General features: G+C 30.7%; 1 protein-coding gene across 1 annotated transcript; it reads right to left on the bottom strand.

Moving 5' to 3' along the window:
- Positions 1-534: 534 nt before the first annotated feature.
- On the bottom strand, positions 535-14,141 carry LOC143918574 (protein Skeletor, isoforms B/C). Its single transcript, XM_077440514.1, has 15 exons — positions 14,081-14,141; positions 11,267-11,486; positions 7,559-7,670; positions 4,307-4,525; positions 3,936-4,136; positions 3,523-3,543; positions 3,116-3,205; positions 2,746-2,989; positions 2,460-2,668; positions 2,245-2,386; positions 2,043-2,166; positions 1,500-1,630; positions 1,261-1,424; positions 1,074-1,146; positions 535-554 (listed from the first exon to the last, which is right to left on the bottom strand). Exons 1-15 carry the CDS (start codon positions 14,139-14,141, stop codon positions 535-537), a joined length of 2,031 nt encoding a protein of 676 aa, XP_077296640.1.
- Positions 14,142-14,341: the final 200 nt, after the last annotated feature.

Genomic DNA, 14,341 nt, shown 5'->3' with positions numbered 1-14,341 from the left:
AATATGTGTTAGATTTCAATTGCATGATATTGTGTACTTTTAGTACATATTATTTATTTAAATAAGATATATATTTTTTATTTGGTAACTATCGACGTAGGTACAAGCTGTATTGATTACAAATTTCTTGTGCATTTAATTTGTCTAATTTTTAGAAATTAAATTGTTATAAATGGTTTCAGAGAGAGAATTTGTTGATACAATGTAAAGTTTGTTGAAATTGTGTACCCAAATTACATATTTTTCTAATACCAACGGTAGCATTAAGAAATATATTAAAAACTTACGCTCTAATTAAGAATCAAATCACATTTAATTATTGTCAAAAGTTACTTATTTATAATATACACAATGATGTAAATTTAATATCATTTAATGTAAATTTATTATTAATATACACAGACATGTGTAAATGTATGTTTTTATTGTCTTCAAAAAGTTTCAAGATTTTTGTAATATACACCCTTTTAAATTTTTTATTTGACTTATTTCAAATATCAGCCTTAAAGGATGAAAATATTTTAATTTTATTCCTTATTCCTTGACCAAGATACCTTCAATTTTATTTAACAATGAATCAAAATTATTTTCATATTGAAGGATTGATAATTAAATCAAATTTTTCACGAATTAATACTAATATTAATCATGTTACATTATTTTCATGTTATTGTCATGATAGTCAGGTTTCATTATCATCCTGCTATTGGTAAATATAATACCTATAAATATTGATGTAATACTTGAATTAAACGATCATTTTAATTCTGGAATCATAATTTTACATTAGATGGTATGTTCACGATTAATAAATTCGTAATAAAAATTTATATATATATATATATATATATATATGTATGTATATATGTATGTATATATGTATGTATATATGTATGTATATATATATATATATAATTGTAAACCTTAGCTTAATATAAAATTTATTTTATATATATGTAGAAATAGTAAGTTTGCGTCTTATCTTCCGGGATTTGTATATATAAATATGTATATACTTGTCAATATGGAAATTATTGTCCAATGTTTCATGTTTTTAATTATAGTTGATTTACTTGCTCCAGGTATAATATTTGCTCCCGGGTTGATGACGTGAATTTTCCAACCCAGATTAGTATGCGTATAGCACTGTAAATATAAAATAAATCATGAAAGATACACACTTATAAATGATAAGTACAAGTTTTGTGACTGATTTTAAGAATGAAAAAAATGTGAACCATAACAATACAACGAATATACCTGGTAATAAAGTAAATCGGGGGTTTCTTGTTCGACAGTCCAATTGAGTATTGCTTGATCTCCTCTTTCACATTCTAACTGTAAAGTTTTAGTATAACTTTCAAAAGTCTCTGATTCCATTGATTTATCAATAGTTTTGTGCGTCCATTCACAATATCGCCCAGCTTTAATTTGACAATAAGAATTATTTACTTTGAAAACACTAATGAAATTAAAAAAAATATCCGTCATAAAATTACCTGCTGTAGGGTATGGATATCCTTCAGAATCGTAAGAAACTCCTGCGAACACTCGTTGTCTTTTTTGTTCTATTTCAGATTTTTGTCCGAATCCACCTTCAGGTGAGTCACAAATATAAAATGGATGATACCTGAAATAAAATATACATTTTATATTATTGTGTTTATGTAACACGAACATAATTTATATACATATGTACATATATATAAAAATGAATGTCTGTGTGTGTCTCGAATAGGCTGCTAAACCACTGAACCGATTACGATGAAACTTTCAGGATTTGTTGTGTGCATGTCCGGGAAGATTACTGTGAAAAAAAAACGGGAAAAACGGGAACGGAAACGGGAAAAACGGGAATGAGTGTCATTGCAACGCTATAATTTCAAATGTTTTCGTGTCGCGACCAACGTGTTTGCTGCCTGCGTTTTTCCGACAAATGGGAATGGGAACGAGAACGGGAACGGGAACGGGAATTGCATGCGTTTTTGTGGCATTGCAACGCATGCCGGGTTCAGCTAGTTTTTTTATAAAATTATACTAACTTTGCTGGATTTGTTCGATCATCTCCACCTTCCACAACGAATTGATAAGTTTGACCTCTCTCAACGTATATTTCAGGTATAAGTAAATCATTTAGGTACCAAGCAATGCCCCAAGATGGTTTGCCTAAAATTATTTGATTGAAATTAGTCAATAAGCATATGATACATTTCATTTCCATTTCAAAAAAGCATGAGATTATACCTGTGATTGCAGAATAACCACGTTTGCCCCCTGTAGGTCCAATCCGAGTTGAAAAAACTGTCTCTCCAGTAATAATACGAGATGGCCAAGGTTTTATACCATCATTGGTTAAATCCGCTAGTCCTTCACAAGCATTGTCATCCTAATAAAATCAATGTTTAGTAATTTTAAATTATTTTAAGACGAAATTAGTTAATTTATTAGAATTTTCTTACATTAGAACTGAAATCTATTTTGATCTCATCAGTTGTTTTATCTGTTATAGAATGTGCGTTAGCTTCTTGTCGCGAATTTAAAGGACCGAATGCTGCAATCACAGACGTTTGTGTAGATTTTGATATCGCTTTGTCCCTAGAGCTCTCCTTAGCAGCCAATGGTCTTTTATATATAACGGTGGTTATTCCATCCTTCCGTGATCCAGATACTGTAATATGATGTAAAAATTGTTAACTCAATGTGATTGAAATAGTATTTATTAATTTATTGAAATTTTTAAACAACCTAAGGTCACATCGTTGACTCCTCCAAGTCTGGTGTCGGGACAAACACCATTATTTCCATCACACTGGGATGCATGAGTGACCACGTAATCGACAGCAAATGCTGTAGATGTAGATTCATTCCAAAATACCACTGCCAAGTCAGCTCCAATCATAGAAGGTTTACCCTGTATTCCAGAGACTCCAAAACTCATGTACTGGTCTGCTCGAATACGAGCCGATAACTCTATTTCAATTTGATCGCCCTGTAAACGAATTCTTATTTATCTTTTGAAAATGTTTGACCGAAACGTGACAATTAATGTAGTAATACATTTTTTTTGATATCTGTAACTGTATTATTATACCTGTAATGTAATATATTATTATACCTGTATTTCCCAACGAACTTGCATTCTCCTATCCAACAATTCTCGGCAATTACTTTTATTTGAAATTGCTGGCTTTGCAGTTGAACTTGTCTGAAACCAAAAGTAAAATTAAATTAATAACACATTTTAAATCTGATTACAGGTAATTTAATACTAATTTCGGGTATAATAACAATCACTTTTCAAATGAAAGTACATATAATAAATATATATTATTAGCTATATTAATTTTAAATACCACATCATGCTCTGATTGACAACAATTGGCATTAAATATTATAAATATGTACATTTAAAATATGGAATGCCAAAATAAATACCTAAATAAATTCAAAATAAGACTACCGATTACAGTGCTAATACAATGGTAATAAAAGTGCATTTAAAATCAATATTCAAAATCTTACCGGATTGTACCACCAAGGAGGCTAGAATTTTTAGTTGTCCAGACAGACATGTAAATTATTAAAATGAAATAAATAAAAATAATTGATGTGTTTTCAGAAAATGTGCTTATATTCTATTTATGAGTAATATTATAATATTATAAAAATATAAATTTATAAAGTACACAAGAGAATGTGTTAAAAAAAAAAAATCACAAATGAGACAAAAATTTAGGTAAGCCAAAATGGTGGCCTAAAGGTGGTAAAGAAATGGTTTTTCGTTTTTTTTGGTTTATTTTTCACTTTTTTCCATCTAGTCGTTTTTCCTACCTGAAATCGACAATTTCAGACAACGCATTTATATACGCATTATAACTGTTTAATGTTCATAAGAACGAAAATACGATAGGTAAATAAATTAAAATAAAACTTACCGTAATTTTCGTCTGTCCTAAAGCTGGAGGAACGTCCAAATCTTTGGGGATATTGACATGGCCAAAATTGTGTCTGTACTGCACACACCACACGCCTAACCAGTCGATATCGTGAGCGGTTAAATTACCCGGTAATTGTAGTTCTATATCTTCTCCTTGATAGCCGCGTAGTGGTTCCAAGGATCCCACCTCATTCGGCACCTATCATCGTAAGAATAAGATTAAAGTTATAACATTTCTCATCGATTGGATAATTTTTGCTACTTGAATAATGTATAGTCAAGTTTTTGTTACTTGAATAATGTATAGTCAAATCGTATTTTCAACAATAGAAAAGATGTGTCGTATTTTTATTAGTTTTATGTATTCACCTTGATGCCGTAAGGATTGGGTTCAGAGCCGGTGCCAACCCAAAAGTAAGCATCTGGACCAGCTCCATCGTAGTGCAGATTTGGTATGTAGAAAGTTCGCGCATCCAGAACGCTAACGTTTCCAGAACGCAAACCGTGAGCCAGTCTCTTCAGTTCTGGTAGAACGCGTGCTCTTGGAGGATCTAGTCCTGGTGGGATGAAAACTTCACCGAAGTCAACCTACGCATATGAAATTAAATTTTTATTTATTTTGTAATGTATACTTCATTTTGTAGATGTAGATTATTTAAATCCATTTATGTATGTATGTATGTAAAAAATTTAGTTGAGAAACCCTGCTTGCGTAATATTTCAAGGCACAAAGAGTATCAAATAAATTTATTCGCATTTATGAAATTATCATGAAGATATGACCGACAATTTCAATACAGTAATTATTTTTGAAAACGCATTTGAAACTTATTGAAAAAATTGATTTTGCGCTGAATAGTCCATGCGCTGAATTGTCATCCGCTGAGTTGTCTGCGCCAAAATGTCGGCGCTAAGTTGGTTTGCGCTGAGATGTCGGTGCGCCAATTTTAACACATTTACACCCGATGTTCTAAATAATATTTTTATAATTTGGCGCTGTAAAAATCTGGATGGTATTTGGTATTAAATTTAAAACATTTATTTTTTTAATGAAGTGAGCTTATAATTTTTTTACTTTATTTACAACATATGTATGTATCATTTCATTTATCTACATATTTATTCTTATAAATTTTATTCTGAAGATACTGTTTCATGTACATACATACGATAAATAATATATTATAATTATAAATAATATATCCCCCTACTGTAGTGCCAATGCTTACTTTATGCCGATGATCTTAAGGTTTTCCATCCTATCAATAGTGAGTCGGATTGCTTAAAATTACAATCCGACATTGATATAATATCTGAATGGTGTAATGTAAACCTTATGCATCTCAATATTTCTAAATGCTTCTCATTGACACTTTCCAGAAATCGTAACTTAATTGACTTTACTTACAATATTAATAACGTAGATCTTATAGCGAAAAATTGTGCCAGAGACTTAGGTATACTTATAGATTCCAAACTATCATTTAATGAACATATTAATCATATTGTTATTAAATCTTATAAACTCTTGGGATTTATTTGCCGAGTTGCGAAGCCCTTTAAGAATCCCCATACTCTGATTCTACTCTATTACAGTTTAGTTCGTAGTAATATGGAGTATGCCTCAATCATATGGTCTCCCTATTACCAAACTCACATTGAGCATTTAGAAACAATCCAGAAGCGTTTTTTGCGCCATTTATCCTATAAGACTGGTCTTAAAAAACTGTTACCATCTTATAATGACAGACTTTCTTTTTTCCATATTGCAAGTTTGTCTCAGCGTAGAAAGGTTTCTGATTTGTTAATTTTATATAAGATTGCTAATGGTATTCTTGACACATCTGTTTAAAGTGAGATTAATTTTAACGTTAATGCCCGATTCACCAGATGCACAAATCTTTTTTATCCACCAATTTGTCAAAGCAACACCTCTTTCAATAGTGCAATCGTTCGTATATGCCGTATTTACGATAGATTAGATGATTGTCCTGACCTCTTTAGTGACTCTTTTAGTATTTTTAGGACAAAGGTAAAGGAAATAATATGTGGTTGATTTGCTTCTTCTGTTTCTTTTCTTTTTTTTTTAATCTTGATGTTTTTGTAATTTTACTTTTTTATATCACCATGTGGTGCTCACTGTAAATGGAATATTATATTTTTTATTTATGTTTATTATTATTTTTTGTCTCATTATACAACTTTCTTTTTATATTTTATTCTGTATGTGTGCCTATTTAAATAAAATAAAATAAAAAATAAAAATAAAATTCCTATAATTATAATATATTATTTTTTTTTAATTTAGGGAGGGGCTGGCACCTCCATAGCTACACCCCTGGCTACGGCCGTGGTATGTATGTACATTGTACAAATATTATATTGTCAATGGTCGAATCGCAAAAATTACATAAATCATACATACATATGTATATGTATGTAGGTATAAGTAGAAATAAAATCATTAAAAAAATAAAAAGAATTATTTTTGGTAAATGTCAATTAAATATTATATTCTTATTTTTTACTTTCAATAGAAAAATAAAGGATGATTTTTTCCAGAGAAAAACGTATTAATGAAAAAAAAGGGATTTGATTTTTTTTTTGTTTTTATTCCACAGTGCTCTCTTTTTATCACGTTTCGCTTTGGTTTTATTTTCGTATGGACGTATTTTCTACCCTCTAAAAAAAGTCTATCAATATTCCCAATAGGTAAATGAGATTTATACAAATTGCCATTTTTTAACGAATTCAAATCAAATCAATTTCAATTTGATGTAATTTTAAACATTTCCAAGCAGACGATTACAATAAGTAGATAAATATGTATGTATGTATGTAAGTATCAAATCAAAATGGATTCCGCTAGTTACCATCCATAGTCCATCATACAGACGATTTCTGTCTTCGAAAACATTTATTTAATCATATTTATATGCAGTACGTATGTGAAATGTTTCACTAAATAAAACCACCATTCATAGAAACATATGTATGTAGTTACAGGGTGCAAAATCGAACTTAAAAAACGGCCGGCCGCCATCCGGGTCTTCGCGTTTTCGAATATGGAGCGTGTAAGAAACAACTATGTAAATATGGACGGTATGTATACATAATATATAAATGTATACAGTATATGAATGTATATAATGGTATAGTAGCGTAGAGTAAGTAAGAGCGAGCAGAAGGTGTTGCGTTGAGGCGCACGCGCGCTGCCCGAATCGATTCAGGGCGGGCGGGGCGACCACTATAAGGGATGTAATTTATCTGCACCACCTTTTGTAGGGGCGCAAAACACCACCTTCAATGGTCATTGTAGCCGGGAAAATCCGGAAAAAGCAGCGCGAGAGCGGGATTTTCCCGGCCGACGTGGACGGAGGTCAGCGTAGTCCGCAATCTGCTGGTTCAACCCCCAAGATCTAAGGCGTTTATGTCGTTCTCTTTTTCCCACCCCTGATCGTTTCCAGTTCACTTCGTTTATATCTATAATGCTCGGATGGGGAAAGTCTGTCTTTTGTGCATTCTAAATCGGCACAAGATCGCTCCAGTTTAGGTATACTTCTACTTACATACATACATATGTACATACATTCTGTTGAAAATGATCAGATGGGATTTTACCGTGAATCTTCTGCACCAAACGCTGAGCCATCGAATGTCACGCATCCTGCGTCCCATAGGTAGTCTCAGGATTACGTCTGTGTTGTTGTGGGCGTTCAGGATTGGTGGTTCCCTATAATATTTCATGTGATGTTTTTAAAAGTTCATACTACAAACTAATGCATATTTTGTATAAAGTAATAATAAATTTTGATTAAAATAAACCCTAACTATTTGTATGTTTAACTTAAACTTAGTGATTTGTTTTACCATTCTTATTTTAAACATGTATCAATAATATCAAACGTACATGTATAATACATATGTACATAAATTTATAATTTTAATATACCTTAAAGCACAATTTAACTTATATGGTTCTGGTAGAATTATAATTTCAGAGCTGAATAAAACTAAAACACAGCGTCCTCCAAATTTCATACAAAAATAAATATTTAAAAGCTTAAGTTATACCAGCATATCTGTATCTAAAATATCGATAAATAATTTAAAAACTAAATTTTCAATGGTTTTTTTTCTAAGGATTTTATCGATAATATTCCCAAATAATAATACTTTATTTGGGAATATGATTTAAAATCCCAGATATTGAAATTGAGTGGTTTTTCCGCGCGTAGCATACATATGTACTTCTCAAATTGAATTAATATTATGTACATATGTATAAGTTGTATTATGAGCATTTATAAGAATTTTAAATAGGTTTTTGAGCTATTTTTCCTATTATGCTGTACATGAACATTAAAATAATATAATACTTTAATTACTAGCAAAAATAAAATAAAATTATAAAATAGAAAATGATCAGTAATTATAAAATAGATATAAGATGGATTGTGAACATAATTTAGCTATAATAAAAAGCATTTAAAAATCAAAATCAAATCGTATCTTTCATTAAAATGAATAACACAATGATCTATAAGATATACATTTATATATGGTTTATTATGTGAAAATATTTTGAAAATACAGGCGCAGTTACGTAAAACGCAACACGTGATTTTACGATTTTAGGGCAATAAAAATATCATCTCCTTATGGGTTGGCTTTTCAACGACCACATACTTTGAATATGATTATTTTATAAGATTTGAGATCAGATTCGTCTGAATTTGCAAAGATTACAATCGAATACAAACAAATCAGTATAAAAATTGAATACAGCAATCGCCACAGTTTGAGAAATACTGATCTGATAATTTATACGGTCGAAGACTACAGTAAAGAATTTACGAAACCTATTATTTTTATTGTTACTCTAATCGAAAAATATGTGGATTCTCATAGTTTTCGAAAAAATCGGGCGGTCCATAATGAGTTAATACGATATTTCACGAGTTATTAATATTTAACAAGTTTATGTAGGATATGTAGACCAAATACTATATTAAATTAATAGATGATGTACGTATATAATATTATAATAATATTTAGAAGAAAAAAAATCATTAAATCAAATATTTTATAGATATCTATCTATATGTAGTTAGAAAATTTCAAAGAAATTTAGACGGCAAAAAGATAAAAAAATTACATATTTTAGACTTTTTTCACACTAGGAACACTTTTCTATTCTCGCTAAAATTTTGTATCAACATTTAATAATTGCTGTAGTTACAAAAATTGATTTTGATTTTGAATGACGAATTCAGATAATTCGATGACTTTAACTTATTACGCATTCTTTAGCATATCTTAAAAAATACATTCATTGATGTATTCGTCATTAATTAGAGAATCACGACCACACAAATTTAACCGTAATGATAAGGATTAGATTTATGTATGATACATATGTAGTGAAATTTAAATATGCTATAAAAAAAAGTAATTGTACGCAATATACATATTATGTAATATATACATAGGTATTGAGTACAATAGTATACACCCTTCGCACAAAGGTCGCATTGATGAAGGTTTTATAGTTTCCTCAATTCTATCTGATTTAAATAGAACGCATTGTAATGCAAACGGCATATTTAGCGATGGGGGACGCCATGCAACTTAATAAAGGGTATCCTGTTCATTTTCAAGCGTGTCAGAAATTTGCATCTGATTTATGCATTTCATTTAGATTCATCTAGGCTGGCACCGCTGTCACATTGAATGCGCTTTTCAGACGACCGCAAAAATATACACGGATGTATATTTTTATTTTTACATACGTATATGCATATAAAGAGCTAAAAATCCTCAAAGCGAGAGCATATTTTGCGGTTCGGTGAAGTTTCAGCGCTGAGGGTTTTCGCAGCACCCGGCCATTGTTCACCGTTCGGAGTCCGGCTGCGGAAAGGAAATTGCGGAAAATGGAAAATGTATGTGTCCGTTGCGTTAAATGTAGATACATGTGGATCTCGACTTGTATTTGTGTGCCCTGAAAATTTCTCATTAGCATTTAAATTAATCTGTCAGCAACTCGGTACTGTAGTAATGCATAACGTATAAATAATACCTGCGTATTAAATTCAGTACAATATACGATGAGTGTTTTTGTTGTACATGAATCAATTTACTTCAAATTTGAGAAACTATAGATTTATTCATCATCATATCCAACTGTTCACCATAGGCGGCTGGGTGTAAAACTTCTCAAATCCTATTTTGTTTACATTCGTGCAATTTTCATCATTGTTTTCTCACATCTTATATGAATAATAATAATAAATATTCAATTATTTATCATTGTTCATTTGGATTTTCTTGCTTTCCTCTGAGATCTTTCATGATTTTTTTTTTATCTAACTGCCGCCCGTTACTATTGTATTTTTATTCATCATAGTCTTCTCAATGTGTGGTTGATTTTCTGAACATTTTTTGTATTTTAAATCCAAGACATTCAACATTTATCAAGACCAGAAACAGCTCAGTAATTAAGTGAATAATGCCAACAACTGAGGAGTCACGGGTTCAAACCCTGATCCAGTGCTGCTGGCCAAACTTTGGATATATGTGGCTATTTTATCTGATTTCATTGTTGATACGGTTCCTACTAAATGGGCCAACTACCCACATCTGTCACCATTATTTTAATCTAATTTCAAAGTTATAGTTATAATAATAGTATGAATTTAAACAAAATAAATATGTTCAAAATTGGACATATTTAAGTGTCGCCTTGGGGCAATCCCGTAATGAGAGCATGGTATATATTATATATACTAAAAAAAAGTATTTTTCTTTAAAAGTTAGATGTTTGAGTTGTTTACACTTTTAAAAGAATTCTATTCAAATTTTATAATTCGTTTTATTTTATCTTCCTTATAGCTATAAGTTTGTATATTAATTATAATCGATATACATATTTTGTCTTGCTAATTATGACTACTTTTACAATAATCATCATCATTCCCAGCCATTCGATATCCACTGTTGGTTGAAAGTCTCTTCAATACGCTCTCTTTTCAGCAACTGTCATCCACCTCATCCCACACATTTTCACACATATGTATGTGCGATATATAAAACTCGTTAGTATATTGAATAATGATGACTAAAAGAATTTGAAGTTTTAGAAAATGTTTATAAATTAAAATGAAAAATAAATAATACATATTCGAAGTTGTGTATATGTTTGTACAAAATAGAGGGTAACTCCGATGGGTTTCAAATAACCATAATTCATGTAGCCTAGGTTAAGAGTAGTCCCTTTTGGTATTATAATTAACCTTCAAAACAACCGAAATATGAATGAAGCATGCGTACCTTCCGACGTAATCCTCGGGATACGGTATTATGTATCCTTCTGGTGAAGGTCTCGGCGAATTTCCGACCCAGAAGAAGGCATCAGGTCCGGTTCCGTCGTAGGCAAACCCTTTGATGAAGAGCGTACTCTCGTCCACAGCGTAGACGGTTCCTTTGATCGTATGGGCGAAATCTGCCAAAGGGCCGATTAGTCGCCCATAATAGGGTGGTCGGTTCTTTCCTTGCGAAAACGCTATAAAATAGTAATTAAATATTATGTATATATTATATGTACATATGTATATGTTAACAATAATCTACGTATCAATTAAATCGTTAGGATTTTTACATGGTTAGTATTACTTACAGCAGCCTTTATAATTGCATTTCCACGAAAGACCTGGTAAATTTATGTTTCATTATATTAAAAAGTTGATACAATACAATATATATGTACATAGATATAAATATATCAAATATTAAATTATACTTTGACGTTAAAGCTATTTTGAGGGAAAATTTGACTTTGAAATCTGTCCACCAACGCAACTTACATTTAGCTTTGATGAAAGGAATATAAACGGCAAAAGGTCAAATACTGCATCTGGAATACTAATAAAATAAGAAAATACACCCACGTTTCTTCAGAGATCCCGCAAAATGGATGGACAGATGGACGTTAATTCCATTAAAGATATCGTTTTCAGTGAAAGTTTTGTGACTGTGCTAAAAATATATAAATCGAAGGGATGTTTTGTAAATATCTAACTATAAGTATAATACAATTTGAAATAGAATATGAACGGTGAAAATTGTCCAGGTAGGGTAGTATGAATGTCTGTAGAAAAGCTTATTCATTATCTATTTTTGTTTAGTTGTGGTTAACATTTCATGTATGTATGTAAGTACATATGCATACATATGAATATCTTGCAGTCAAAGTGTATTGCCAGTTGTAATATATTTTGAATATTTAAAATATGTTTCATCTATCCTACGTAGTTTTTTCTTACGAAAAAATGGATTTACAATCTGACTCAGTCATTATGTAAGTATTTACGTCGGAAAACTAAACAAATGTTTAAACTTACTCAAAATATATATGAATGTTGAATGTAGACGAATCCAAAACACTATTGAAGAAACGATGCTGATCATTCGACATTTTTTGAATATGCTTAGCAGAACTTGGGTTTTCGATGAGAACCTGATTTTGATGTTTAAAAGATTTCATTTATTCACAGTACTACTTTTCGTGAAAGTGTTTTAAGTATTTAAACCAAAAATTTGAGTGGGAAAGTCACATTTTTTTTGTTTTGAACACATTCTTGAGGTTATCGTGATATGAATAGACGCACTGTCCCAAAGCAAAATGTAAAAAGAATCTGAACTGTCTGTCACACCTATATTATAATTGGCAAGCACCGGTGAAACTAATATTTTCACCTGTAGAAATTTATTTATTTAAAGTTTGGACCATTGTGGCATTATAGGAGTTCCTAATGCGCCACAATGGTTGAAAATATAACAGAAAAGAAACAGAAAACATTTAAATTATATATAAATAAACTACATATACAAAAACAATAGAAACAAAAGTTCAAACAATAATAGAGGTTGTCATAAAACATATAATAATAGTTAATTTATATTATATTTTGAATGAATTTTCTAGAACGCCAGATAAACTATACTTACTACAACTGTTTATACACTGACGGTAATATATACATACATACATTCATACCTACATATGTATATAAAGTCCAAAAAACATATTTTGGGGATAAAATTAAAACGTTCATGTAAAACAATTAAAATAAGTTGAAAAAAAATGATAACATGTTTTACATTAGACAGTTATTAAAAGTTGCTAGTGTTTTTTACATAATACACATTTTCAATGTTTACTGGATATAATCATACATCTGAAAAGTTGATTTCAAATAATTGATCATATGAAGGAAATTAGTTAAAAAAGTACAATATAATTAAAATTACATTATATATTGTACCTAGGTACTGTGGAATATTAGCCGATCCAAGATAAGTTATATTAGAAAAATATTAAATTTCAGATATGAGCATATGCGAAGCACTCGATAAAATAGATGGAGAGCAGTTTGTTCAATTAAAATCTGAGTTACTATTTCTCAAGTTTTTAATATTACATAAAATAAATTGAATTACTAGCGAGTATACCCAGCATCGCCCAAGTAATAAGCAAGCGGCACATGACGTGCGATAGTGCCACGTCCGATTACAAAATGGCGACCGCGAATTATTTTGGCGCCAAAACGAGCGAGAATAAAAAATGGCCTACGACTATAACATTTATCGGCCGCGTCATACATGTGTGTGCTTTATCGACCGTAACACACTGCAATATAATAAACCGGCAGCTCGCTTTACCGGACTGTAATATATTGAGTTTCCCCAGCGAGATATTCCGGTAAAAGGGGTGGTCGTCGGGGGCGAGAGAGGCATGGGGTAGATACGTTTTCCCCTACGACGACAGGGGTGGTTTTTCATAAATTGCAATACCGGTCCGGCGACGCCAAATCCGATAGTATTAAATGCGAAAACGTTTCAATACACTTTCATAACGTCTAATGGGATGGTATTACACGTGATAAAATATCAAAGTTTTTTCCAATGAAATTTTAAACTACTACTGAGAACGTGCATATATTTAAAATATAATTTTAATAATCATCATTTATACTATTCTTAATTAATTTTATAGTATTAAATAATACACCAGTTGAAATTCTAACTACGAAATAATAACAGTAATTGTCATTGGACATTTATTTGTATTTGAACGTCCCTTACCATGCGATTGCGTTATATTGCATGGTGGTGACACGATCAATGGTACTTTTATTGCATTCATGGCAAAATATCCGTGATGGATATTTATTTGTCAAGGGTTTGCAAAACGCATAGTATACTATTGAATATAATTATTTATTTAATATTTCTCTAATTGATATTTTATGTTTGGCGAAAGAGATATGAATAGAATAGGAAGAAATTTAATTATTTCGTTGTTCTAATTTTGTTTTGAGACTGGATCTGGATTTAATATAATCA

This window comes from Arctopsyche grandis, chromosome 11 (assembly GCF_051622035.1).
Source record: "Arctopsyche grandis isolate Sample6627 chromosome 11, ASM5162203v2, whole genome shotgun sequence".
Taxonomy (NCBI): Eukaryota; Metazoa; Arthropoda; class Insecta; order Trichoptera; family Hydropsychidae; genus Arctopsyche; species Arctopsyche grandis.
Note: the sequence above shows the minus strand (reverse complement) of the source record. Positions and strands in the feature narration are given on the sequence as shown.

What these genes read in the sequence shown, in the direction of transcription:
- LOC143918574 (XM_077440514.1), bottom strand. Translation starts at nt 14,141, where the DNA reads ATGAATGCAATAAAAGTACCATTGATCGTGTCACCACCATGCAATATA. An exon ending in AAGTTCGTTGGGAAATACAG is followed by an intron (nt 2,990 to 3,115) that starts GTATAATAATAT and finishes ATTCGTTTACAG; the next exon opens with GGCGATCAAATTGAAATAGA. An exon ending in AAATAGATTTCAGTTCTAAT is followed by an intron (nt 2,387 to 2,459) that starts GTAAGAAAATTC and finishes TGATTTTATTAG; the next exon opens with GATGACAATGCTTGTGAAGG.